The sequence below is a fragment of the Ambystoma mexicanum genome, chromosome 8, assembly GCF_040938575.1.
Source record: "Ambystoma mexicanum isolate Mex_15411 chromosome 8, UKY_AmexF1_1, whole genome shotgun sequence".
Lineage (NCBI taxonomy): Eukaryota > Metazoa > Chordata > Amphibia > Caudata > Ambystomatidae > Ambystoma > Ambystoma mexicanum.
In genome coordinates, this window is record NC_090929.1 from 1,125,007,121 (window position 1) to 1,125,032,058 (window position 24,938).

A 24,938-nucleotide genomic window follows, 5' to 3' on the forward strand; every position below is an offset into this window, starting at 1 on the left:
TAGTGATGGCCGTGTCCTGGCCACCTGGATGACTGATCCCCAGGGACTAGCGGGTGAGACACCTTCAGGTTTCTCACATACCCCACCCATTAGGTGAGAGGCATCCCTCTTAGAGAGAAGAGGAAAACAACTTAGAAAATCCACATTCCCTTGTTCTTTTCCTTTTTAATGTTCGACTGAGGAGCAAAAAGGTTGCACATTGAGAAACCACCTCATAAATCAGGTGTTGCAATAATTTCTAAGGCTCATCCGGGTTAGTGGTGAATGGTCTATTGAGTCTACATTTTCTTCTTGTCAAGTAATATCTAAGGCTGACTATGGCCCATTTGATGGCTAGAGCCTTCAATTCGACAGTGGCATAGGCTTGCTCCCTTGGAAATAACTTCTGGCTGCTGAATAGTACAGTCTGTTCTTGTACGTCATATTCTCGTGAGAGGACTGCCCCCAGTCCTACTTTAGAGGCATGTTTCTGAAGGACGAATTCCCTATTTAAATCGGGCATTTTTAACACTGGCTCCTGACATAAAATGTGTTTTAATTGGTCAAAGCTTCTCTGGTCAGGATCCCCACTGTAACACATTCTTGGATGTTGTCACTTCTCTCCAAGAGGGAGCCACTTTCCATGGGGCCAGGGAGGTGAGGCCCATACCCACTAGTGCCCCTGGGGGTGGTGCACAGTGGGAAGATCGCCCCCTCTGGGGACAAGGGCAAACATCTAGGAAGAACACAGTATAATGACCTCCAAACTAACTCTACACACTAACTCTACACATATTGTACACCCTAGAAGCATACCCAGTCACGCCATGTATATGTGTAGAGCCAGTGACATAGTAATGATTGTGATGTAGAAGAGTCCAAACTACCCACTGAAGACTGGTAGTAGTAGTACTGAGATAAGGGGGAGGTGCAGAGCCATGAAGATCACGACAAGAACTAAGAGTGAGCTTTCTAGTGGTTACCATGCCACAATTGAGGATCTTGAAATAAAAAACAAAGAAGGACGGCAGAAGTGGTTCAATTCACCCGAAGGAGGCATTAGCATACTTGCCAACCCTAGCGATTTAGGCGGTAGGATATAGTTTATTAAGCACTCCTACAGCCTACCGATTTCGGTGTTTAATCCTACCGCTAATTAAGGTCTCGCTGTCTGTCGTGTTGCTTTATGGCTCCCCTCCGCTGTTGCCTCAGAGCAAGATCTGACACAGACAGAGAGCCAGTAGCTTAAGCTACAGATAAGAAAGAGTTAAAGCTGTCATTTTGGCTTGGTAGACTACGCCAACCCCGCCTCTAGAAACACCCCTGAGACTTGTGCAATCAAAAGCAGGGTGGAAAAGTCAAACTTTCAGGAGCAACTGACAGCGCTTCCCATTGAAATCAAAAGTAATCTGTTGTGATGTGCTTGGTTAGTCTGGTGTGGTTTGTCATGTGATTTATGATGTCACCAGAGTGCCTGTGGAATGTTGATGAATGCTGAGTGGGAGAATGCTGCGATGAGAGTTCCATGTTGTGTCAGTTGAGCCCTCCCTCCCTGGGTGATGGGTGCCGGTGTTTCTTCTCTCTGTGTCTCTGTCTTAAGTCTTAATCCTGTAACTGTAACTGGATCATAAGAACTGAAGTAAACTTATATATTATCCTAAAGCTGCCTGGACTGAGCTTTATAACAATGGCGACGAGGATTTCCTTAACATCAAGAACCCATGGCAAAGGAAGATGAAGAGAAACTAAGTTTAGACATGAAGAAATGATGAAGTAGATGATTCAAGTCACCTGCTGCGGGGGGTGCAGGATGAATCAGGACCTGAAGAAAGGAGAGGACACCGCCCCCAAAGAACAAGTAAGCAAACCCATCACCCAGGGTGGACACGGGAGGAAGGGGCCATAATTTCCATCAAGGGAAATGCAGCAGCCTAGGCCATGTCCTGGGAGTGCTGCGCCTTGGGAGAGGAGCAGGAAGAGGCCCATGAGACAGGGGTAGCCCAGGAAGGAAGTGTACCTGTAAAGAGTCCTTTGAATAAGGGTGCCCCTGGGAGTATCAGTTGTTTCTACTGCACTTTATAAATTTGGTATGCTGTGATGAGAAGAGAAACTATCAGAGCAGAGCTGCTCTGCCAACCCTGCAAGTGTCCCATCGATGGGAGCTGTAATCCCTGCACCCAGCGAATGATGCTGGGGTCATTTGTGATTGGGACTGTGAAAAGCTGAAATTTTGGGTCGTATATGAAGCTGCAGCCTCGTAAAGTTGTTTAAAGTAACTGATGTGGCTGTGCGTGCTTTGGAATTACTTGCAGAAGGTGAAGAGGGTCGGAAACCGTTTGGCAGCACCAACATATGCAGAGACAATAAACGCACGTACTAAAATAATTGCACAACGTGCGCAGTGCAGAAGTCGAATTGACGTATTATCTGACATTAAACTATGGAGGTCATAATGGGGGTCCATGTATAAATGCGTGCGATATTTGCATGGAGGATCCGTTAATGGTATTAAACAAGTGCAAATGACAGTGCCTGGCAAGCGACCGTTGGTCATGGGTCAGCGCAGGAGTACCTTCGTCTTCTGCGGCAAGTTCAGGTCTGATGACGTCATGTGGTAACTGAAGGATTCGGCGATCCTTTGGAACTTAGAGTCATAAAGATTCTTACTGTGAGAGGAGTGTATCGGTGTTCGGGAGCCCGCGGCTAGCTTGTGAGCTGCGCCAGGGTTTCGAATAACGGACCCTGCAACGTCGTTCAGCGTGCCCAGGAAGTGATTCTCATTCCCGTTGTGATGGGTTTCTATATTAGATGAGGAAGTCGGAAACTGGCACACTGAGAGGACAAAATATTCTTTTTAGGAGCGTTTCGTTAAATGATGAGGCAGTGTTGCATGTATGCCGTTTCTAGTCTGGCATACAATTGAACTTGGACTCCATCCCAGTTCTGGAAGAGCCGATGAAAACACTCGTCGAGGGACGCTAGAATGTCGCATCACGGATACATGTGGTGGAAAAAAAAAAAAGAGGGAACCCGTGCTTTTGTGAACAGTCAGTCTCATAGGAGTTATTGAAGCAGCTAACGAGGAGCAGAATGAAGCTGGGATTGCCCAGCTTATGCCGCTCCGTCTCAATTAGTGAGGCGTGGTAGTGGCCAACATGAGATAGGTGAAGGTTATAGGTCGCAAAGGTGTGATGAGCATGTTAAGATGTCGATATTTTATGTAATGAAATATCTGTATTTTCTGAATAGGGTTGGGAAAACAGGACATTGGCTAAGGTATGAAGAAATATGGATGTATGTGAATGTATACTTTTGCAACAATGTGGAAGTGTAAGCTAAGGCCATTAAGCACTTATGGGTTGAACGCAGGGGTTGCTGTGTTCATTCGAATATGCCTCGTGCACATGCATGTTTTGGTAATTGTCCAAATTAGTTATGAACTTGAGAGTTAACAGGCTTAGAGGATTTTCAGGAGTAAATTGTTACACAACAACATGGACTTTTAGGCATATGTGACAATCAAATCGAGAAGTGAAGGAAAAATGCATATGCTAGTTATAAAATGTTGGTGTTTAAAAAGAAAATGTTAAATGATGATGTAAAAATTGTCATGTATGTCCATGCACTTTAGGTATGGGAGTGAAGGCATGTCACTAGCATATTATCTAGAATGCGTATGGATGTATGAAAGAATGAGTGGGTGCAACATTCAATTCTTACTAGAAGTTTTAGATACTAGGGAGGTAGCGCCTCCGTTTGGTATATACAGTAGGAAGTTTCATTGTTTAAGGAGTTTGGTTAAGTGGTAGCGCCATTTAGAAGTGCACTCCGTCAGTGTTTTAGTTAGCCCTGTTTAAGTCATGAGATTGCTTTTGGGTGATGTGACTAAAGTGAGGTAGCGCCTCGGTAAGTTGTAGTTGTGAAATAAGAGGGATCCTGAGGGTAGCGCCTCGTCAGGAATTTTAAAATGGTGGTTAGTGAGAGTTGCACAAAGGTGAAGTAGTCTAGTCTAAGATTTTGTTTGGAAGTAGTGCACTCTTTGAAGAGATGGTTCTTATCTTAAAGGACAGTAAGCAGAAGACAGGTGAAGAGAGTTGCTGGTAGGGGACGCCCTCTAGTAAATACTATATAAAGTTGAAGATGCTGTTCTAAGTGGAGAATCTCTGAGTGATTTGATTATATTTGTGCGTTGTGTGTTGATCCTGGCCATTCTTTTTTCCTGGTCAGGGTTTATTATGGGACTGGATTGTACTGCCATTGAGAAGTGTGTTTGAGAGAACCATATGTTTTTGAGATGGTCTTGGAGTTGACTGGCCAGCATCTCCAAGCTGTTTGAGGAGCTTTACACCATGGTATGGTCAGGTTTGCTTGATTGGCTTGGTCCGCCTCTATATATATATATATATATGTATGCATATGTTTGTGTATTTCTGAGGCATGCCTGTTGCTGGTTGTGTGTGAGTGCGCTGTAGAATTTTACTGAACCTCTTATCTGTCTATGGTGATTTCGTTGTCATCCTGATGACTAGTATTGCGTCGGGGTGGCAAGTAGGTGCTTCAGGGTGGCAGCCTGAAGGCTCGCTTGTGGCGGGGGCGAGCAGAAGGACCAAAGTTATTTTGCGATGGATAATGAGATTGTGGGTTAGGTATAGCCTTGGATCTGGGCTGGTTTGTGTCTAGTGTGGGAGACTAGAGTCTACTCGTGGCAGGGGTGGATGGGAGGTGATCAGTGCTGTATTGATGGTGTTTAAGAATGATAGGCGGAGTTCTGAAATTGCATAGTTGTGGGTTTTTCAAGTGAAACCTCCATTGCTCGTGGGTTGGATGAGACGTGCGTGGTCTTTGTGAAATGATAGGAGGGAGATGTGTTGTGAAGCTTTTGTTGCAAGTGTGTTTTGTAAAGGGGAAGATGTGTTGTGATGTGCTTGGTTAGTCTGGTGTGGTTTGTCATGTGATTTATGATGTCACCAGAGTGCCTGTGGAATGTTGATGAATGCTGAGTGGGAGAATGCTGCGATGAGAGTTCCATGTTGTGTCAGTTGAGCCCTCCCTCCCTGGGTGATGGGTGCCGGTGTTTCTTCTCTCTGTGTCTCTGTCTTAAGTCTTAATCCTGTAACTGTAACTGGATCATAAGAACTGAAGTAAACTTATATATTATCCTAAAGCTGCCTGGACTGAGCTTTATAACATAATCCTGTTCCTGCTACTGAGCCGGGTGAGCAGCCACAGGCTATGGCTGGGCTGAAGCTGGAATCATGCAACACTGAGTAATCACCTCGGCCCCTGGAAAAACCAAGGATGTCTCGGCACGTGCTTGGGAAGCCCAAATGAGACGGCCGGAACCCCTGAGCAGAGGCAACCAATAGTGCCACAGAGAAGCTCCCCACGGTGCGGCTGCAGAGGTAAAACTTCTGCCTCCGTTTAAAGTTGTGTTCTGAAAGTTGTTGTGGCACACGTGACTTAAATAAAGCTGTGGAGCTGCTGTACTCAGTTGTACTAGACCCCAATGTAGGGTGCACAGTCCTGTGCAGACTGCAGTGCTCTGCAAGTTGTACACTTTACAGTCCAGGGTGACTGGCGAGCCCCTTCCTGCACCTTAACACTGTGAACAATAAAACGAACATAGCGGACATAAACAGGTAGTATAGCGAGCAAGGTTCATTCCCCTTCTCTTTACCTGACCCCCGTCTCTCTCCTTTCTTTACCTCTCTCTGTTTCCACTCCCTATCTTTACCTCCGACCTGCCTCTTCTCTTTCCCTCTTTCTTGCCCCCTCTCACCATTGTTTCTCGCCCCCCTCTTCCCCTGTCTCTCCCTCCGGCAGTGTCCGTTTTGCGTGCCTCTTCTTTGCAAACCAAAACAGCAGTAACATGATTCAAGCAGAGGGATTACAAACGGGGGAGCGCCCTGTCATAAAATCAGACAACTGTCCCGTTGTCAGTGCGGATCGTTTGAGATTTTACGAATTTAAAAGAGCCTTTGTTTAGCATGATTTTCTAGCCAGTATTTTAACGATATGATATGATGTGACATTTTTAACAGTGCGCGCCTGTACATAAGTGTTTCTAGGCGTGACAAGACAAAGGAGGGATGACAAAGGGAGGGCAAAACAGACTATCTTACTAGGCCTTGTGTTATTCAGAACGTGCATGTGCGGGGGAAGGTGAGGGAGAGAAGTGCCAGGTGGGAGGAGGAAGGTGAGAGTGCAAGAACAGTTAAGTGATGGGGGCGTGTTATTACTCCTGGATAAGTGTGTGGGGGAGCATTATCTGGCTACACTTATTGTAAAGTGTTAGCTAAAAACGTAGATCTCAGGGACTTTGCATAACCAAATAAACACATGTATAATGCCATTTATTTAAGAGTTTTGCATACTGCTGTACATCATCTCGCAATCGCTTCTGGGCGCTGCGTGTGGTAAAAAAAGCAAAGAAAGCAAATCAGTTATCATGCTGCTGCAACAGCACCGTTTCGACAGCTGTGTTTCTACGAGCTTCCTGAAGTAGAGGGTTGGGCTGAGCCTCCATATTTTGTTAATTTTAATGGCCATGGGGGATCAAATTTGGAAAAAGCGCACCCTCTGACATGCACACCGTGGTCCCAGGTGTTGGGCACGTCATTAACAGTCCATTATTATTAGGTGCAGAATATCCACTTGCTCGTCTTTCATGATGATGCTCTGAATTTAAGTGGATGTGTGCCATAAATGTGTTTAGACAGACTAAAACTGCTCATATGCTGGGCCTGCTTGAGCGCTACGGTGCTGCCAGCTCAGGTAACGCTATACTAGATTGTGGTTAACATAACAGGAATTGTCCTCTATCAGAGCAACTTTCCTGCCCATTTGCAGAGCACAGTATCTTAGACATCTTTTGGTTACTCCGGCCAGGGGGCCGGCCCGCTCTGTGCCTTTGTTGTAATTAATCACCGCCACTTCAGGTAACAATGGGACAGAATTACTTCCTGCAGACTGCCTCTGCTTACCCGGATGGCACCATTCATTAATACAGCCCGGGGCCAGGAAATTTACTGGCTCACCCTGTCTGGCTCCAGTGCTGGCCAGCATGCTCAGCTCAGCATGCCAGTTAAGTTCTTCTGCCCGGGTTGCCAGGCTTATGCAGGTCAGAGTCAAAGACCAACTTTGGGAATGCAAGTGTGCAGTACCACAAAGGAGAGACACCTCGGCAGGCACTACTTTAGGTCTGTTTGGGAAGGCGCACATTGACTTTGCTCGCTGTACAGTGAAGAAGGAAACGTTTTAGGGCATTTACTTTGTAAATGGTTGCCACCAGATCATCCACGCTGGACTGCATGTTGAAGAAATGTATATTCCCCTTTGGTACTCCATCCAGGTTTTGGACTAAAGGGCACAGCAATATATTTGTCTATATATTACTTTTGTTCTAGGTATTGTCTTACAAGCTGCATTTGCAGAAGCCCTTGCGGCCATCACTTCCCTTGGGGCATAGAAGTTTTAATCACACTGATTTCCTCCGCTGTTGGCACTAGGTGACACAGAAGGATTTATAGCTTTTCAGTGGGTATTTCCTGTTTCAGCTCCCTGGCCTTCTCGTGATAACACATTGTGTATAGGCACTATACAGATAAACTATCATATCATATCATTATGTTGAACTTTCCTGTGATCTCTTCAAGGCCATATGTCACTTGAGGCCATTTCCTGTGATGTCATAAGGCCAAAGTTCATGTGACATAATTTCCTGTGATGGCATTGTTGGGTGTCCTGACCCACGTTTGGACTATTATGCTGCAACATTTGGTGCTGTGGGCTTAGGAAATCCAAGAGGGCGGAAAAGCCCACATTTGCGTCAGAATCCTAGAGAACTGTGCAGTTTTGCGCACAGCAAAGTGGTCCTCTGACATGCCTCCCACCAGTGCAAGCATGATGGGCCAGGAGTGCCATAAGTGAAATGTGTGCCAAAGGAAAAACAGCAGTGCCGGTTGGCTAAAAAAGCGCTTTAAAATCACCTTTGTTTCCCTGAATGCAAGCTCAAAATGCCTATTTTAAACATCACAAGATATTCAAAAATCTCAATGAACACCAGCAGACATTTGGCAGAATTTATTCTTGTGTGCATACAAAATCTGGAAAGATGAAGAGCGCAAAACAATGTTTATAACAAAACTGGCTGAGCTGTGGATGTCAGCAGCTTAAGTTAAATGGACAGAAAGCCACTAAAATCGAAATGTTTAAAATAAATGAGTGACCTACTTTTGAGTGTAACATAGGTTGCAACTGTTAAATGTCATAGTTTTGAACTTAGAATCAGCATTCTAGCTGCATGTGCAAAAATTGTGAGTTGATTTGAATGAAGAAAAACTGGGAACAAAAGTGACATTTAGCTGAAGCCTGGCTTAATGAAACTGGATTCTGCCTGACAACTACCCCCGACAGGAGAGGGAATTCAGCAGCTGTGTTCCCAGGCCTGGCTGCATCCTGCTGCCCCTGCCCCTGCCAAAAGGAGATGACACCTCTTTGATTGAATTAGGGGAGTGGCACCTGGGGACTACAGGAAACTAAACAAAGCACTGTCCCTGGCTCAGGCAAATGTTATATTGGGGGGGTCGTAAAATGGCTTCCTCTTGGGAGAAACTGGGAGGGGCAGTGCCTGTGAGAGCAAGCTGAGCTTGGGGGAAGTGGATAAACCAGAAATTCCACTATGTGCTTTGGAAAACCACACCCCTTTGGGGCCAGAGCATGATTTTAAAAAGATGGATAATTCATAGTGCGGACTTGTAAAAATTATATAAATAACATCATCATTCTTGTGATTTTTCTGTGCACATTTTAAGAGGTGTTAGGACCCTGTGGCATGTTCTTGGGGATAGTAGCGGAAATAAAGGTTGTTACTCCAAATGTATGCATGTTAAAAATCTGACACTTTATCATCTGAAACCCATATCCCTGGTGCACATTTGTGTAAAATCTGGAAAGGTTTAGAGGTCGTTATCTGGATGAAAAGGGGAGAATTCTGTCATAAGTGGACACGACATCGTACAAAGACAGGGATCGGATGGTTTGGTGCTACCGAAAATATGTTAACTGGACCTATAATATTAGAAAAATGGTACATAGATAAATATGTATTTGGATCAGAAATAGATTTGTGTGCAATTTGACAACGGGAGGATCCTCTGACCATAAACCTACCTCATCACTCTGACTCACAACCCAGTTCCCCCAATCAAGGAAGAGAGGAGGAACTGGCCAATGATAAGTTGAGAGGGTTGGGCATGCAGAATGAGCCGACCCACCCACTTTCTAAACACATAAAAAGAGCCACTGGAACCCAGGTAGGGAGATTCACTTTCCACTTTCTTGCGGGACGCTTTGCCGGAGACTCCAGACTTCAAATCCAGAACTCCAGGGATCCAGAACTTTACTTCAGAACTTGTAGCAGAGAGGCTAACCCACAAGCTGAGTTCTATCCAGCAGGCCTCAAAAATCATTTGCAAACTATTCAACCGCCGGGCTGTGCGGTTTGCTACTTGCTAAGAATCCACTTGATCCAGACCCGCAGAACCAGAGACCGCTGTATCCGGAACCGCTAGCAGAACCGATAACAGAACCGGAGACCAAGAGACCAGATCGCTGTGAAGAACCGCTAGCAGAAGTCCAGCCAATCCTGACCGATCGGTGACAAAGTCGCATTCCTGTCCAAAATCTAGTGTGAGTACCCAGCTAGCACTGTGCCAAAACCAATCTCTTAGTTTAAAATAATCTAATCCAAACTATTTTAGCCTATTAGAACTGCCTCCTAGAATCGTGTCATTCTGTCATCTTTAAAACTGAAAATTGTCATCTGTCATTTTGAGCTTTAAAATTTCAAATCCGAAAAACGACCTTTACTAAATCGGCCGTATCTCCGGAACCGTTTGTGCTAGGAGCTAGTTTTAACTGTCATCTTAAAGCTAAGATTCTAAGCTTTCAAACGAGCCTAGAGCGACTTCCTACTCCTTATAGTGCCTCCGTAATTGCGCTCGACGCACGCGACTAAATTGCCGCGATTTGACATTTTGCTTAATTTCAGCCACGTGTAAAAACATTTGTCCTTGCTTTCCTTTGCTGAAATTCGTTTGCAACCTGACAATCATTCATAGAGCATTGCTAAAGTGATCCTGAATTAATTTAAAGTAGCTCTCACTCACCCTGAACCCCCTATAGGGAATTAAAAGCCTTTTTAGCATATTTTTCACTTAATTGCAACCACATCAAAGTATCTTGCCTGTGTTTAAAACTCCTACCTGTTTTCCTCTAAGCTTGCTAGGGGGGATCTGAATTATATTTGATTGCATTCCTGAGAACTGTGTGCTTTACTTCCATCTCTTTACTTTGCATAACGGGGGGGGGGTGAATTGTCAAAGAAAAGTGATTACATTGTCTTTTGCTGAAGTCATATCAAGTTTATTTTCTGTACTGCATTTTCATTCATCATTGCATTGTCCTTGAATCCATAAAAGCATTCTCAGCTACTTGATCCTCTCTATATCACTTCTAAACCATCAAAAAGAGTGTACCACTGTAACATTATCCATTGTTGATCACTATCATCTTCACAAGTGTGCTATCAAATATTAATTTACTATAAAAGTGCGATATATATATATATTGTTTAATTTTCAAATAAACCTTTTAATTTGCAAAACAAACCTACTTCTTGGCTCAGTGGGGTCAGGGGAATTCTAAGAGAGGGGTGTTATATAAGGGTTGCCATCCAGAGTAAACGAACTGGACATAAAAATAGATCAATAAGGGTTTCCCTCAGCATCCCAGACTAGGCATTGACTTAGCTGTAGTGTTGAATTGAATCCGCTTACAGCATCATTATGCTAATTACTATTTTTGAAACTTGAAGATTCCTACAGATTTTTGGTCAAAAAATGTTGGCATGTATGCATCAGGTGCAAAGGATCTCCAGTGCGGGAGATCCAAATCCTGTCCAGGAGCTGACATGGAATGGAGGACACAGGTGGGGAGCTGCAATACTTCCTGGAGGGATTCGCAGGAGCAGAGCCATGCCAACTGCTCAGAAGAAGGGAAGCTGAGCAGCCCGAGAACAGGAGTCGTCAGACGACCACAGATGTCGCTGAGAGCCCGGTGAAGCAGAGAGGCAGAATCTAGCCCCAGGAAGCCCAGACAAGGGTCCAAGTCCCAACATAAGGTAATGGGTGGTACGGGGAAGGCAGAGGGGGCATGGGGACAATCAAGAGGTGGGCAGAAGCAGCTCCCTCATGGCCTAGTAGTAAATAGCCAGCTACAGGTTCACCAGAGGGGCAGAAAGGTGCTAAGGTGGCATGCAATACATATAACAGGGGTAGGAGAAACCTCAACAAGAAGAGGAGAAGGGTCTGGGGCTCTAACAGTTACACAGAGGCAGGCAATCTTCCTTGTAGCAGACCTGGCAAGAGAGTGAACCAAGTCTGCCAAATCATCAGAGCAGAGAAATACAGGTATGGGACCCACACACAAACAAAGAGAGAAGTACAAGCCATTTTCCTCGTGGCAGTACTTGGCAGGAGAATGTACCAACTCTGCTGCATTTCAAGGACAGAGAAATATGGGTCTGGGATCCGCACCCAAACAGAGAAGGTCAAGCCATCTTCCTTGTGGCCGCACTTGGCAGGAGAGTGAACCAAGTGGGCCGAACTCAAGAAGTGGAGAAGCCTGGGTCTGGGGGACCCTAGCTGTATATGACTTGTGTTGCTGAGAATCCTATAGATGCCATTCCCACTGGGCACAGTGCACTGTGAAATTCAAGATACCAGGAGAAGGGAATCATTCTCCGGCTAATGTTGCACTTGAGAAAAAGACCAAAGAGCTGTGCTGCCTTATCCAGGAGAAGGGAGTCTTTCTCCTGGACCAAGAACATTGATGCAACCTTCAAGTAGCTATAAGTGTAAGGGACAGAGTTAGAGTTTTGACACATAACGGTGGACTCCCTTTAAGTTACAAGGACATTATGACAGACCCATTAGAGCTTCAGTTGAGGCAGGGAAACCCCTCATAGAGATAGGGGGAGTTAAGATTTCTAATTTTCTTGGTGAATAAAAGTCTATAGCAACCACTATGCCTCCTGTGTGTCAGTCTCCTCATTCTGCACCCTGGCACCCTAGAAAAGTCTTTGAGGTTGGGCATTTTTTAAATTGTCAGTGAAGTTGGCAGCTAATGTTAAATAATTAGAAATGTATCTTCTGTAGTAACCAGTCAACCCCAAGAAGGCTCAGAAGTCCCTTTTTGTGTTCGGAATAGGTATTAATTGGACAGATTTCACTTTTACAATCTGTGGTTGAATCAACCCATTACCCACAAAGTAACCTAGGTACTTTACAGTTGACTGAACCAAATGAAATCCTTTGGGATTGGCCTACAAATGGGCTTTCTGTAGGGATCTAGTAATTTTATATGAATGGTGCATATGTTCAGATCAGCTAGCACTGTGTATTATGATGTTGTCCAAATAACCCCTGGCAAAATTAGAGTAGGGCATAAGGACTCTAACTATCAATCTTTGGAATGTCGCAGGTACCCCATATAATCCGAAGGGGGGGACCATGAATTGAAAAAGCCCCTGGGGAGTAGATAAGGCGGTTTCTTTTTGTCATCAGTATGAAGTGGAACCTGCCAATATCCCTTGGCCAGTTCCTGGGTAGATATATATTTGGCATCTCAATAAGTTCATCTATCTGTGGTATAGCATGTTTGTCAAAATCTGGAATTGAATTGAGCTTCCAAAAGTCTATGCAACATCTCCAGCTCTATTGGGGAGGACTAGGGACTCTCAGAAGGTTCGACAATGTCTGCCTGTACAATTGATTTTAGTCATCTGAAATGATCATTCTATGGGCCTCTGGATACAATAGGGTTTTAGATGTATCATTTGGCCGGCGGGGTACGCATAAAATGAACGAAGTTCTGAACTCTACTGGGTGCCTCAGAGAAGACTTCCAGGAACTGGGCCAATGGGTCTTGGAGGTCCTCTTGTTGTTGACGCGTTAGGTTTTTCAGAACTAATTGAAGTTCCTAGCTTTGAGCCCAACAGTGTGGTCATAGTGAGCATACTATTTTCAATGGCATTAGCTTTCCACTCTTTACTTAGGTTAATGTGATATATCTGGGTCTTCTGCCATTAGTCGGGTTAAGGCGACCAGGTAGCTTAGAGGGCCCTTTTTCACCAATATTTTATAGGGACAATGGGCCTCATTACAAGTCTGGCAGTCCGGAAACAAGGGTGCCGGTAAGCTTACCAGCACCCTTGTTTCCGGACCGCCACACTACGAGTATACCTGATGGGCCGTCACACCCGGCAGGTCTGAGCTGCTGGGCGCAGTGGCCCCAGTAGGCAGACTTGTCACAGAAGCACCTGCACCGTTGGCAACAGTGCCAGTGCTTCTGTCTTCCCACTCCCACAGAGTCCAGTAGGACTCTGTGGGAATGGGGAGTTACAAAATCCGGCGCCCGACTTCCCGTGCCCCCGGGACTTGTAATGTCCCGGTGGCACCGGCAAGTCAGGTGACGGAGTCAGTGTTACGGGATTGGCGGCCAGGCACCGGTCGCACCAGCGGGTTGCCGCCAACCTCATAATGAGGCCCAGTGTCACTTGGAGATCATTTTGTTCTCTGAAGTAAGCAATAAAACAAACACTTTGTCGCATACTGCAAAGGATCGGGTACTGCGTGTCTATCATGTAAGGCCTTTTGATGTTCTTGGGTCCTACTCAAGTGGTTGTTTACTATCTCTCAGACTGCAGCCATATGACTTTTGATCTTCTGTGCTGTCTGAGAGATAGTAAGTATAGCCTCTTCCCTTTCCTCCAAGGTTTCTCTTAAAAAGGTGAATATCCATGGGATGCCTGATGTGTTTTTCTCACCACGAAGAGGGCTCAGGGTATCATGACATCCCAATTACGGCCATCTGTATCCACCAATTTGTGGAGGAATCTTCTATGAGACCAACAGTTTGGGGGTGTAAACCAAGGTGCACATGTTCTTTATTTGTAGTGTTGCTTTCACCTCTTGCATTAGTTTAGACATCAAAGTGGTCTCTCTGGGAAATCCTACCAGTGAAAGAACAAGGAGCAAATACTTCAAGATTTGTTGGGCCGTGTTGTTCCTTATAGGAAACGCATTGGGATACCGAGTAGTGCAATCCACAATAGTCAAACTTGTTCCCCAATTTAGAAGTCTCCAATGGTCCCACTATGCCCATAGCAATGCAAGCGAAAGGTGTTTCAATAATGGGTATGGGTTGTAATGGGGAAGGGGGAACTGGAGTTACTGCGGGTTTCTGGCAGATCTTGCAGGCCGACACATACCTCTTTACATCCATAAATATCACTGGCCAGAAGAATCTGAGAACCACTTGGCTCTGGATCTTCCCTATTCCCTGCTGAGCGCTGGTTAAATGTGAGTGGGCCAATTCTAAGACTATCCTCTGATGACTTCTCAGAATCACTAGTTGGGTTTGGGGGAGACCATTCTTCTCAGTATCTCCTGAATACAATAGGCCCTTTTTGATTAAGTAAAAGGGCCTTGTTTGCCCTCAACCTTGTTCTTTGAGGATAACCCTCCCAAAGGCTTCTGTCAAGATTGGATCATTACATTGGGCAAAAGCTAGATCGGGTATGGGGGGGAATCTTCGGATTCTGGTCTACTGGGGTTGACCAAAGAAGTATCAGCCTCTCCAAATTTGTGAGACCTGTGTATGGTTTCTGAAAATTCCTCAGTCTCTTGTGGATCAGGGGTTAAGGCCTGTCTGTTCTAGAGTGCCTTTCGCTAGTGCATCTCCAGCTTTTATATCACATGGATTAGTTCCATGGTTATGCAGTAGTACTTTGATATCCCTCGGTAATCAGGATCCACCACCCCTGCTACCACATCCAAGGAATATCACCATGCAAGCCCTGATTTACTGGCTAGTCAGATGTATGTCCCAGTGGGAGGGGAAACACTTGTGCCTGTGGGGACTAGGTGTCTTTCTTTAGATGCTATGTTTATTTCTTGGGTACTATATACATCAAACCCTCTAGACTGGGAGGTGGCCAAAGTAGGTATTTTTGCATTCAGCGTCAATCATCAAACTAGCATGGGCCCCATCTTTATATCAGGTGTTACCGATCCAACCTCTGACACCATATGTGGCAGACCAGAAGAAGGACCCGGGCTAGAAGACATTGTGTTCATCGAGATTTAGTAATATCAAATGAAAGAAATGCCTTTCTATCCCTATTGCTAAAGGTTGATACCCTGTCTACACTACACCAAGGTGCTTGTTCAAAACAATAAATGACATCTTCCGTGCAAACCTTCTTCTTCCTGACCCTACCACTAAAGAAAATGCAGCTTAAAGTAATCAGTATGACCTGCTTGTAGAGTTTGTGTGATCTTGATCTCTCCTCAGTCTATGAGACGTTACTTGTTGTCTTTAGTAATTATTGTCTTTGTCCAAAAAGAGTTCACAAAAAATAGAGATTTCCAAATACCCACAAAGTCTCAAGTTCCAGAAAATATGAAATGCTTGATTTGGTATAGATGAAGGGATAGTTCCTTAATCCCTTTCCTCCATCTGGTTTGGTATTTCTTCCTATGTTTCACTCTTAGCTTGTCGCTGATTTTCTCCTCAACTTGTTCTAGTCGTATGTCTTTGTATTCTTCAGGTTCGTCTGGGTTCCCCAGTCTCTCATTTTTATTTATATTTCTTGTTGATAACCCCCTTTTAGATACACTTCTTTGGATTTGACAGAATGTCAATACTCCATTTGATTCGATATTATAACTGGGCCTTCTGCCTTTTCTCAATTGTTCTCTTTAAGAAAATGTTTCTTTTCCTTGAGGCTTCTATGCCTGTTACCTGGAGTTCAGGCAATCCTTTCCACTTCCTGTTTTCCCCTGTGGTTTCTCTCACCCCCTCCACTGTGAGCACCCCATGTATCTTCTCCGACTAGGGTCTCGCTCCGGTAGGTTTGCTCAGCATTTCCTTCCTCACTGGCTCCTTCACTGTTGTTAGTGGGGGAGCTGTTCCTCTGTCGCAGGCTGAGCTTGATGTCATTGCCTGGCCTCCCCATCCACATCCTTGCGTGGTTGCACCTCCAACTGGGACTGTGCTTTCTTGGTCCTGGTCTTGCCACAGTATTGTGGTTCATCGCCTGGTCAGCGGCATCTCTTTCCTTCACCAACTTCGTAGCATCTTGTTACGCTAAGAAGCTTAGCCAAACCTCGCTGACGTGTGTACGTCAGAGGCTTGCTTCCGCAGGTCTCTTCTTCTCCATCGAAGGCATACTGCCTTCTTATCTGTATTTTGTGACCAAGAGGGGGGTGTGTTGAATAGGATCAGCTGTCATGTCCTCCGGGTAACCACCATTCCCACGAGCAAAAAAGTCTGTACCTGTCATCAAGATTGTTTTGAGTCTCCTGATTAGAGGAAATGTGTTCTTCTTGAATTACCATGTACGCAGATATTTCTACCTTTACAGGGAGTTCCACTCAGGAATGGTAGTCCTTGTCCGGTGGGGGGAGGTCACTGCCAGTGAGGTCCCGCCTTCCCAAACCCCCAGGGAGGTTTTTGCTTAGCAGGCACATCTCCCTAGCCTCAAAGGGGGTGGCTCCCCCCGTGAAGAAGGGAGGAATTACCCAGATTCATCAAATGAGGCATCAGGCTTTTCCTTTCTCTTCAGAGCTGTTTGCCCACTACATGGATTGAGCCTCAAATAGACCAGTCTACCATGTGACATTCTACCTTATTGTACATGCATGTTGGGGACGCTCATGGAGCCTGACAGTGAGTTGTGGATGGGACTGTAATTGTGCTGCAGTTCATCCCTCAAAATTGGATCATTCCTTTGGGCAAAAGCTAGGTTGGGTATAGGGATGGGGTCTTCCGATTCTAGTCTACTAGGCTTGACCAAAGAAGTATCAGCCTCTCCAAACCTGAAAGACCTGCGTAATGTTTCTGTTAATTCCTTAATCTCTTGTGGATCAGGGGTTAAGGCCTGTTCCAGAATGCCTTGCGCTCGTGCATCTCCAGCTTTTACCTATTTTTTGTATGGAGGAATTAGTAATACGTATATTGATAGTTCTATCAAGTGCAGTTTTTTAAATAGGTTTTCTTATATTTGGTAATCCACGCTGGCTAGATGGCATGAGGGCAAATGGAAGTTAAAGCCTGTAAATGCAAGTAGGAAACATCTCAGTGCGCAGATTAAACAGATTTTTTAAAAATGTCCAATATGTGAAGTAAATCAATCACACTTGGCCTTTGCTTTGATCACCTTTTCCACCATGGCACCCTCACCATTCTATGATTTATTAGTTAGCCTGTTGTTCTCAATCAATTCTGATGGCATGTCTGGATCTCATGTAGGCATTATTTGGCATTTCCTAAAAAGCCACTGAATGGAAATGTACAGTAAGAGATGCCCCCAAAACACAAGTGCTGCAGTAATTGTTTCTGAAAAAAGTCAACACAGATACTAGGCTCGGTGATGATTGTAACAAGAAAAAGTAGTCAATAGACGTGTGGTGTGTTTAATGCCCTGATTCCTCTGTACTACTAACACGAGTTCACAAACTTGCAATGTATTTAAGACCATCTACAGTAAGCAGACATCTCCCAATATTGTACAGGGTTGCTCAGGTTCTTGTAAACTAACGCCCTGACATATTATTTACATTTCATCAGATTTGTGTTAGCATTTCAATGAGCATGTGCAACTAGTCCACAGGGACGTAGTGTTAAGTGAGTGTAACATGGATTTGAAAGTGTGACAAATCCAGGGAATGTGTTCCTTCTCCCAAAGGCAGAGCCCAACCCCCCATGAGGTTAGGGAGGTGAGCCTGCTCTGCAATACCCTCTCTTGGGGTAGAGGCAGGTGGGACCTCACCAGGCCAGACTCCCCCTTTGGGGACAAGGACTCGTGAGGAACTCCCTCAAGCTGGATGTTACATGGCTTACATAGGATGTTTTACAATATCAGAAAAGTGTCAAGACTGGGATGAAGAAACTCCTGTCTGTGCAGTCGAGCACCAGGTCACTGTGAGAACACACGAGAGAGCGAAGAGACGGATGCCAGAGAGGAAATGATACTGCTCCTCCATGAGCAGAAAGTGAGTCCCCCGGGAAAGAAGCCTTCCTAAAACATCCCCCCTTCTAGAATGAAGGTAACTGGGAGAAAGGGAAGTATGGGCAGACTCACAGGTATTGTTATACCGCATAGTTAACTTGTCACAGTAGAAATTATGAAACAAAGTTAAATTCTAAGTCAAGTATATGTAAAGTTTGTGAACCAAGAGAAAAGGTTGGTGGAAAGCTGGGCAATGAGAGAGCGAACCAGTAGATATAAATAAACTGGGGAAGGGAAAAAAATTACTTGCTACCCTGAACAAGAGCAATATAGTACTAAAGAGATGGCCATAGACTACACACCAGATACAAAACCAAGGAACCCGGAAAGATTGGAACGGTTATAATGTAAGAGTGAAAACAAATCAAAACTATATTGCCTCAAAAGGGCAAGCTGAAGTTTATGTTGATGAGAGACAGCAAAAAGGGATTCCAAGTGCAGAGAGAAAACGCAACATTCTCCTTGGGGAAGTAAACTGTCAAGATTCGCCGTCCATGGAAGTTATGGAATGCCTGCCGTGTACAGGGTTACAAGGAATAAACTCTTTAGTCTAGTCCTCCTCCAACATGGCGGCAAAGATTATAAGAGGTAGCCACGCCCACCTCTCGATGCGTTGTATCTGTTTTTAGTTGTCCATTAACTTCCAGCGCTTCGATACTCTGCCGTATTTCGTACTGCTTTGTTTCCGTACCTCCTTCTTTGCCTTCTCGGTACCTTTCTCCTTAGATCACATAGTCTTGCTCTCCTCTCGTGTGATTTAGTGGACTTTGCTTGTTCTATCCTCATTACCTTTGCTCTCCGGTTCTTGTCAGGGTTATTCTACGCCCAACCCTCCTTCTGTCCTATCGGTCTATCGTATACTCCTTTTCGCTTGGTTACGGTCTGTTCTTATCCTTTCTTGGCTATGTCCCCTCCAGCTCTACTTCTCCCTCTCGCCCACGCTCTCGGCTCGCTCGCACCGTTCATTTGGCACTTAGCGTGCTTGCTTTCTCTTCCTTTCACTCTTCCTTCTACTTACCTTTTCACTTGCGGTGTTGTTTCTTTCCCTCCGGTAGGTGAATTTCTTCTTTAGCGGCATTCCGCTGCTCTTACGTCTTATACTTTCTTTCCTTCTCTGCACTGCATTCGGGACCCTGTAGTTCGGTTCTCTCTGTCCTATATTTCTCGACCACTCAGACCTCAGGGTACTGTCTGGGGGAGTTTCTTTCGGTCCTCACTTCGCCATCAAGAACTTTCCAGCTACAAGACCACTTCAGCCAGGGATTCCTCATCATCATCCGATTCCTTGACTAGTTCTTCGTCCAGATCGGAATCCCTATAAACTTTCTCTTGGACTGTTACATACGACTTTACATCACCACAGGAGCACCTATATAAGCACTGAATCTCTGTTACTGCAATCAGGGTTTTTTATTGCCCAGAGGCTTTATCCCTGTTCTTTGGGGTCTAGCTCCCCGGGGTTCCCCTGAGGCAGGTCCCAATCCCTGTCAAGGTGGCCTCTGTGGAAGCTAGACCCTACTTACACGACAAGAAGAAGAAGTCCAAGGAAGGCTTGCTCACAGACCACAAGAGATCAAGAAGGAAGACTTTAACAAGGACAGTTTGTCTGAAGGCCCAGGTGAGGAGGAGGGTGGGGAAGCAGAACCTTTGCCTGACATAAACAGACTAATGCAAGAAGTCACAAGAGACTATTTGTGAATTGTCTATTAAAGACTGGTACTAGAAGGACCCTTATGGGAAGGATGTCATTCTCCTAAATTAAGTTTGTTTTCTTAGTTGTAGGGTAAGTTAGGGTCGTTTCGGACAACAGACCTATTTCTTTTAGACTAACGACTGACAAACAAGCACCTTCGTAAGATAGGCAGGGACCACCCATAGTTATAGGGAAAGTTAGGCCTTTTCTAATTACTTTAAGAAAAGATTGTAGATCATGTCCTCTGAGAGTCCATGTCCTTCTTCTGACTCGCCACACCAGGAAATCTGAGGGAGTGACATCACTACAAATAGCTAACACATACACCCGTTTATATAATGCTACGAGAAGTTACATCAACTCAGAAGAAGTGAAGGCGGGTACGTATCTCAATGAATATAAGTGGGGAGTTGCACAAGTTCAGAAGAAGTGATGGTGGAGTGACAACCACACAAGGTTAAAATCACTATTGACCCATGGGAAGAGGCCAAAGAACAGGTGATTGAACAGTATACACGGAAAGAGATCCATGTCGAATCAGTGCATAAAACAGAGGAGGTAGTTGCTAGGATGGTAAGGCAAAGGGAATTGACATGAGCATAAATAATTAGGGGAGGGGACACTATTGTAGAGGAAAGGACAGCAATGTACCTCCAGTCCACACAGTGCCTACGGAAGAAGTTCGAACGGGTGAGATCTAGTGACGGAAATGTGACATAAACTCAGAGGGATGAAGTAACACCACTGAATGAGAAGATAACACAGAGATACATTAAATCTGTGAAAGTGAGGTAAAAGGGAAGCCAGTTGGTAAACTAGGAAGAGGAAGTGTCACCTGTACAACAGAAGGATGTTGAAAATAGCATCAGATAACAGTAAAGTGTTTCCTGTCCCAATTGTAAATTCTGCATGTGTTTATCAGCTTTTGGTGTTCCCTGTAAGTCCTCCCCATCACAAAGGAACCGGTAGTCGGGATTCACATGGATCCTGCTAATTTAACTGCAACCCAGACCGGCCACTGGTACTTCAACTCAACTTGCACTATCTGAAAAGTCGTCAGGCCAAGTATGATAGTTAATTTCACATCCTTACTGTTCAGGGCCTATACGAATGTCATTGTATTTTCCCTTGTTCCCTCCCGCCCCTTGAAGCGCTTTGAAACACATTGTGTACAGGTGCTATATAAATAAACTATCATATCATATCAAGTCTCCTGAATTGTTCTGTTACATTCTGCAGAGGTCCTGCTGGGATCCCTGAAGCCTCCTCAGTGGGAATAGGGTACCAGTAACTTGAGGATGTTTTTACATGCCTTAGCATAGCTCAATAGTGAATAAGTTGAGAACAGATATTTACCTGAATGCTTCCCTCCGTTCCCTTGCTCAGCCGCCCTTGTATCATTCTCATGGCAGCGGAATGACTGGAGGAGGTCTTTCCCCGTGGAGGCGTCCACTTGTTGGTCAGGGTCTTCTTTTCGGATGCTGTAAGCACACCAGAAACGATATTATATCTCTGACCAGAGTCTCAAAATGCTCAAACATAACAACACTCCTTGCACATTTGATCTGTGGTTCATCCTAGTGCATATAAGAACCCCTCCTCACCTCTAATTGCTTCATCCACAAGCACACAAATTGCATGATGATTTTAGTAGGAAGGGAATTCCTTGTTAATACCCAAACGTTTAGTACTGGAGCCCAGGAGAAAGGACTTCCTGCAAGAGAATATCTGTATGCATTTAGACACACTAGACTTGCATCCCTGCAGGACTGCATACACATTTGTGTCTGCCCAGCTACCTGTGAGATCGTGGGCACATACAATCCTAATAATCGCTTTCTGTAAATTCTCTGAACCCATCCATGGGACCTTTGTCACATTTCACTGCTACTTAGTATGTGAATGATTTTAAGCACCATTTTGCTCAAAGCTATCTAAGGGATTTTAGACACTTGCCTCTGTCCTATATTTCTAAAATCAAAGGCAGTTTAGACTCTGCTCCGGATTATTTGAGGGATTGTAGACCCACTCAAATCTTCTAGCGAGTACCGCCTCTTGCTATTTGAGACGCATTTGATGTTGATGTCTACTCAAGGATTTTGAGCACTTGGCATTGCCTACATTTGTGTGACGTTAGGCACTTGGGGCCCTGTTGTCATTGTGGACGCATACACTAGTCTCAAAACGGCTGTATCCACATTGGGACACATTACATTTTATTCTTGACAAAAAGAAGGATCTTAGCTGCATTCCGTTCTGCTGCTGGCTTGCTATGGGAAACTGGAGGCATTCGATCATGCTCCAATCAATGTGGTCCTGGGCAAGTCAGGTGCTCTGCCCACGAACTCTGGGGTACTTTGAGGCCTATTCCTGCCAATCTGTGAGGTATTCCGCATTTTAGACTTTGTTCTTGACTATTACTAGGGTCACAGGCACACCGGGCTGCTACATCTCAGTGGGGTCTTGGGGGCATTATTCTCTGCTACTGTTCACAGTCAGTCAAATGCGTTTATACATATTCAGCAAACAAAACATTCATTTGCTTCGACATACATGACAAAACAGATAGAAAGAACATTTAGCACACGATCACACAGATACATATGGAGATACAATTGATCACTACACTTATATTAATAAAAACAAACTAGATGAACTAATCTAAGATATTGTTTCTGGTACTTTTGATGCTTCACCCAAGCCAGAGACCAGTTGCTGCCCGTCCTCTTCTAAGGAGAGCCCTGACCGTGTTTAAGCCCAGTTTTTAAACTATTGGTGTTTATTCCTGCTACACGTAGGTGCTTTTTCCTTAAAAAGTAGGTCCATTGCCTTCAAAAGCAGCAAAATGATTAAAGGAAGGACTGAAAGCACATTTGACTGTGCTCCTGCCAAGCTATGGTATCGCACGCATATACACCTCTGCTCCAGTCAAGTTGTGCATCTTGGGCACATTAGTATCGCTGAGAGTCAAAGGACATTAGAGTTTGCTTCCATCTGTGGGATCGGTTCTACGTTCTTTTAAAATCTTCAGTTTGGTTGTCCTGAAATCAACCGTTTTTCTTTGTTGTGGGGTTCTCCTTTCCATCCCCGCTCCCTGCCCCATTCTGCAACACCCTTCTGCCCCACCCCACCTCCCTACTCCCCTAAACTCACATATACATATACATGTGCATGTTTATGGTAAAATCCACTAAAAGCGTTTGAGTAAACTGCAGATTCAACGGCATACCTGTGGGACAGTAGGTGTAATGTTCTATACCTCTGTGCTGGGGCTTACATTTTGGCGGCAGAGTACATCCGGCTCTACCCCGGAATATCTGTGGGATATTAGGCACATGAAGCTTTTCCTCCACCTCTGTGATCATAGACACATTTGTTCACACTCTCAACATTGACAGTCTAGGAACATTACGCTCCAGGCAATGCAATCCGTAGGACCTTAGGCTCCCTAGATGATCTTTTTCCTACCTTTGCAAATGTAGGTGCATTGGTATGGCACTGTCCCTGACATCCAAGGGACTCCTGAGTTTACCTTTGGTGGTCTGCTGGACTGAAGGCAGATTTGACTCTCCTTATCACAGCTGCAGCTTATCTGTGGTGTCATGAGTGCATTAGACTCTGCTCTCAACTATACATGGGATATTAGTGGCATTTGGTTCTAATCTTATATGTGGATTTGAGCCCTTTGGACTTTGCTTCTGGCCATTCATGTGATTAAAGGCACATTCATCTCAGGCAATTAAACCCTGCAACTGTCCACTGCCGCGGTCTAAAACGAATCTAAATATGCTTTGACCTGCCGGATCTCAGGCCCTCTAAGCTTTGCTCCTATCCATCAACAGGGTTTCTAGTTCAGTAGCACTACTCTGCTACTAATTCCAGATTATATGGCTTACACGTTGAACTCTTCTCCGCCTTATCTGCTGAACCATAAGGACAGTTGAAGGATACTAGACACATGATACGCTGACCCTATTATCTGTAGTATCTTTGGCTCTGTAGTCTTTGATCCAGAATTTCTGATTCTTGCGACATCATGATCTGTCTAGCAATGGTATCAGAGGAACTGGCTTCCCTTTGGGTCGCGGATTGCTGCCAGGACTCATCTGCTGGATTTTGAGCTCCCCTTGTCGGCTGAGTTGTATCCTTTCTTGCTTGCTCCGTTAGCATACAGGGCTTGGGTTCTGCTTCTGGGCTGACTGTTGCCGGCATCCTCTGTATTTCTCCGGGGTCCGGTGTGGAGCAGTGAATCACTGGTGGTGAAGACAGAGTGCTGGATTGTCTTTAGCCCTTCTGCAGTTTTGGGACCTACGACTTTGGCGATTTGGGGGAACAACGTTCATTCATCAACAGTGTTTTCCGATGTTTTTTTTGCAGATTGTATTTCTCTCGCAAAAAAACAAATAGAAAAACATAGGGGGTTGTGGGTAAGGGTATATAAGTGGTGAGCGGTGTCGGAAACAGTGTACATTAATAGGGGAAGGCGGAATTGGGGGAACCACCAAAAATAAAAAATACATTTTTTGAGAAAAGAAAATTTCAGCAAAAAACCCATTAAACCACACTGTTGATGAATGTACGCAGGCCTGAAATGATGTCCATCTTTGTGCTGGAGCTTTGGGACCTCTACTGCAGCTGGAACTGGTGTCTGCCTTGCATACTCTGGCGGCTGTGCATGCTTTTTGGGGCCTGGGGAGATTCCAGTCGGTGTCTTTGGTGCAGGTAAGCTGTTTTGATATTAACAACTGGAACTGTTGTCTGCCTTGCATGCTCTGGCGGCTGTGCATGCTTGTGTGGCTCTGGGGAGACTTTCAGTCAGTGACTTTGGTGCAGGTAAGCTGTTTTGATATTAACAGCTGGAATTGTTGGCTGCCTTGAATCTTCTGGTGGCTGTGCATGCTTGTGTGGCTCTGGGGAGACTTCCAGTCGGTTTTTCTTATTGCAGGTAAGTTGTTTTGATATTAACAGCTGGAACTGTTGGCTGCCTTGCATGCTCTGGCGGCTGTGCATGCTTGTGGGGCCCTGGGGAGACTTCCACTCGGTGACTTTGATGCAGGTAAGCTGTTTTGATATTAAGAGCTGGAATTGTTTGGAGATGTCTGTCCCTCCAGGATTTCATTTGATGCAGAT

At 44.9% G+C, this 24,938-nt stretch overlaps 1 protein-coding gene across 4 annotated transcripts in view; it reads right to left on the reverse strand.

The window, feature by feature from the left end:
• Positions 1-24,938, reverse strand: part of WDFY4 (WDFY family member 4) — a 1,820,746-nt gene that overhangs the window by 819,118 nt on the left and 976,690 nt on the right. For all 4 annotated transcript variants that reach the window (XM_069611160.1, XM_069611162.1, XM_069611161.1 and 1 more), the window contains one exon: positions 21,165-21,289. In XM_069611160.1, coding sequence (XP_069467261.1) covers positions 21,165-21,289 — 125 coding nt within the window. The remainder of the gene's footprint in view (positions 1-21,164; positions 21,290-24,938) is intronic.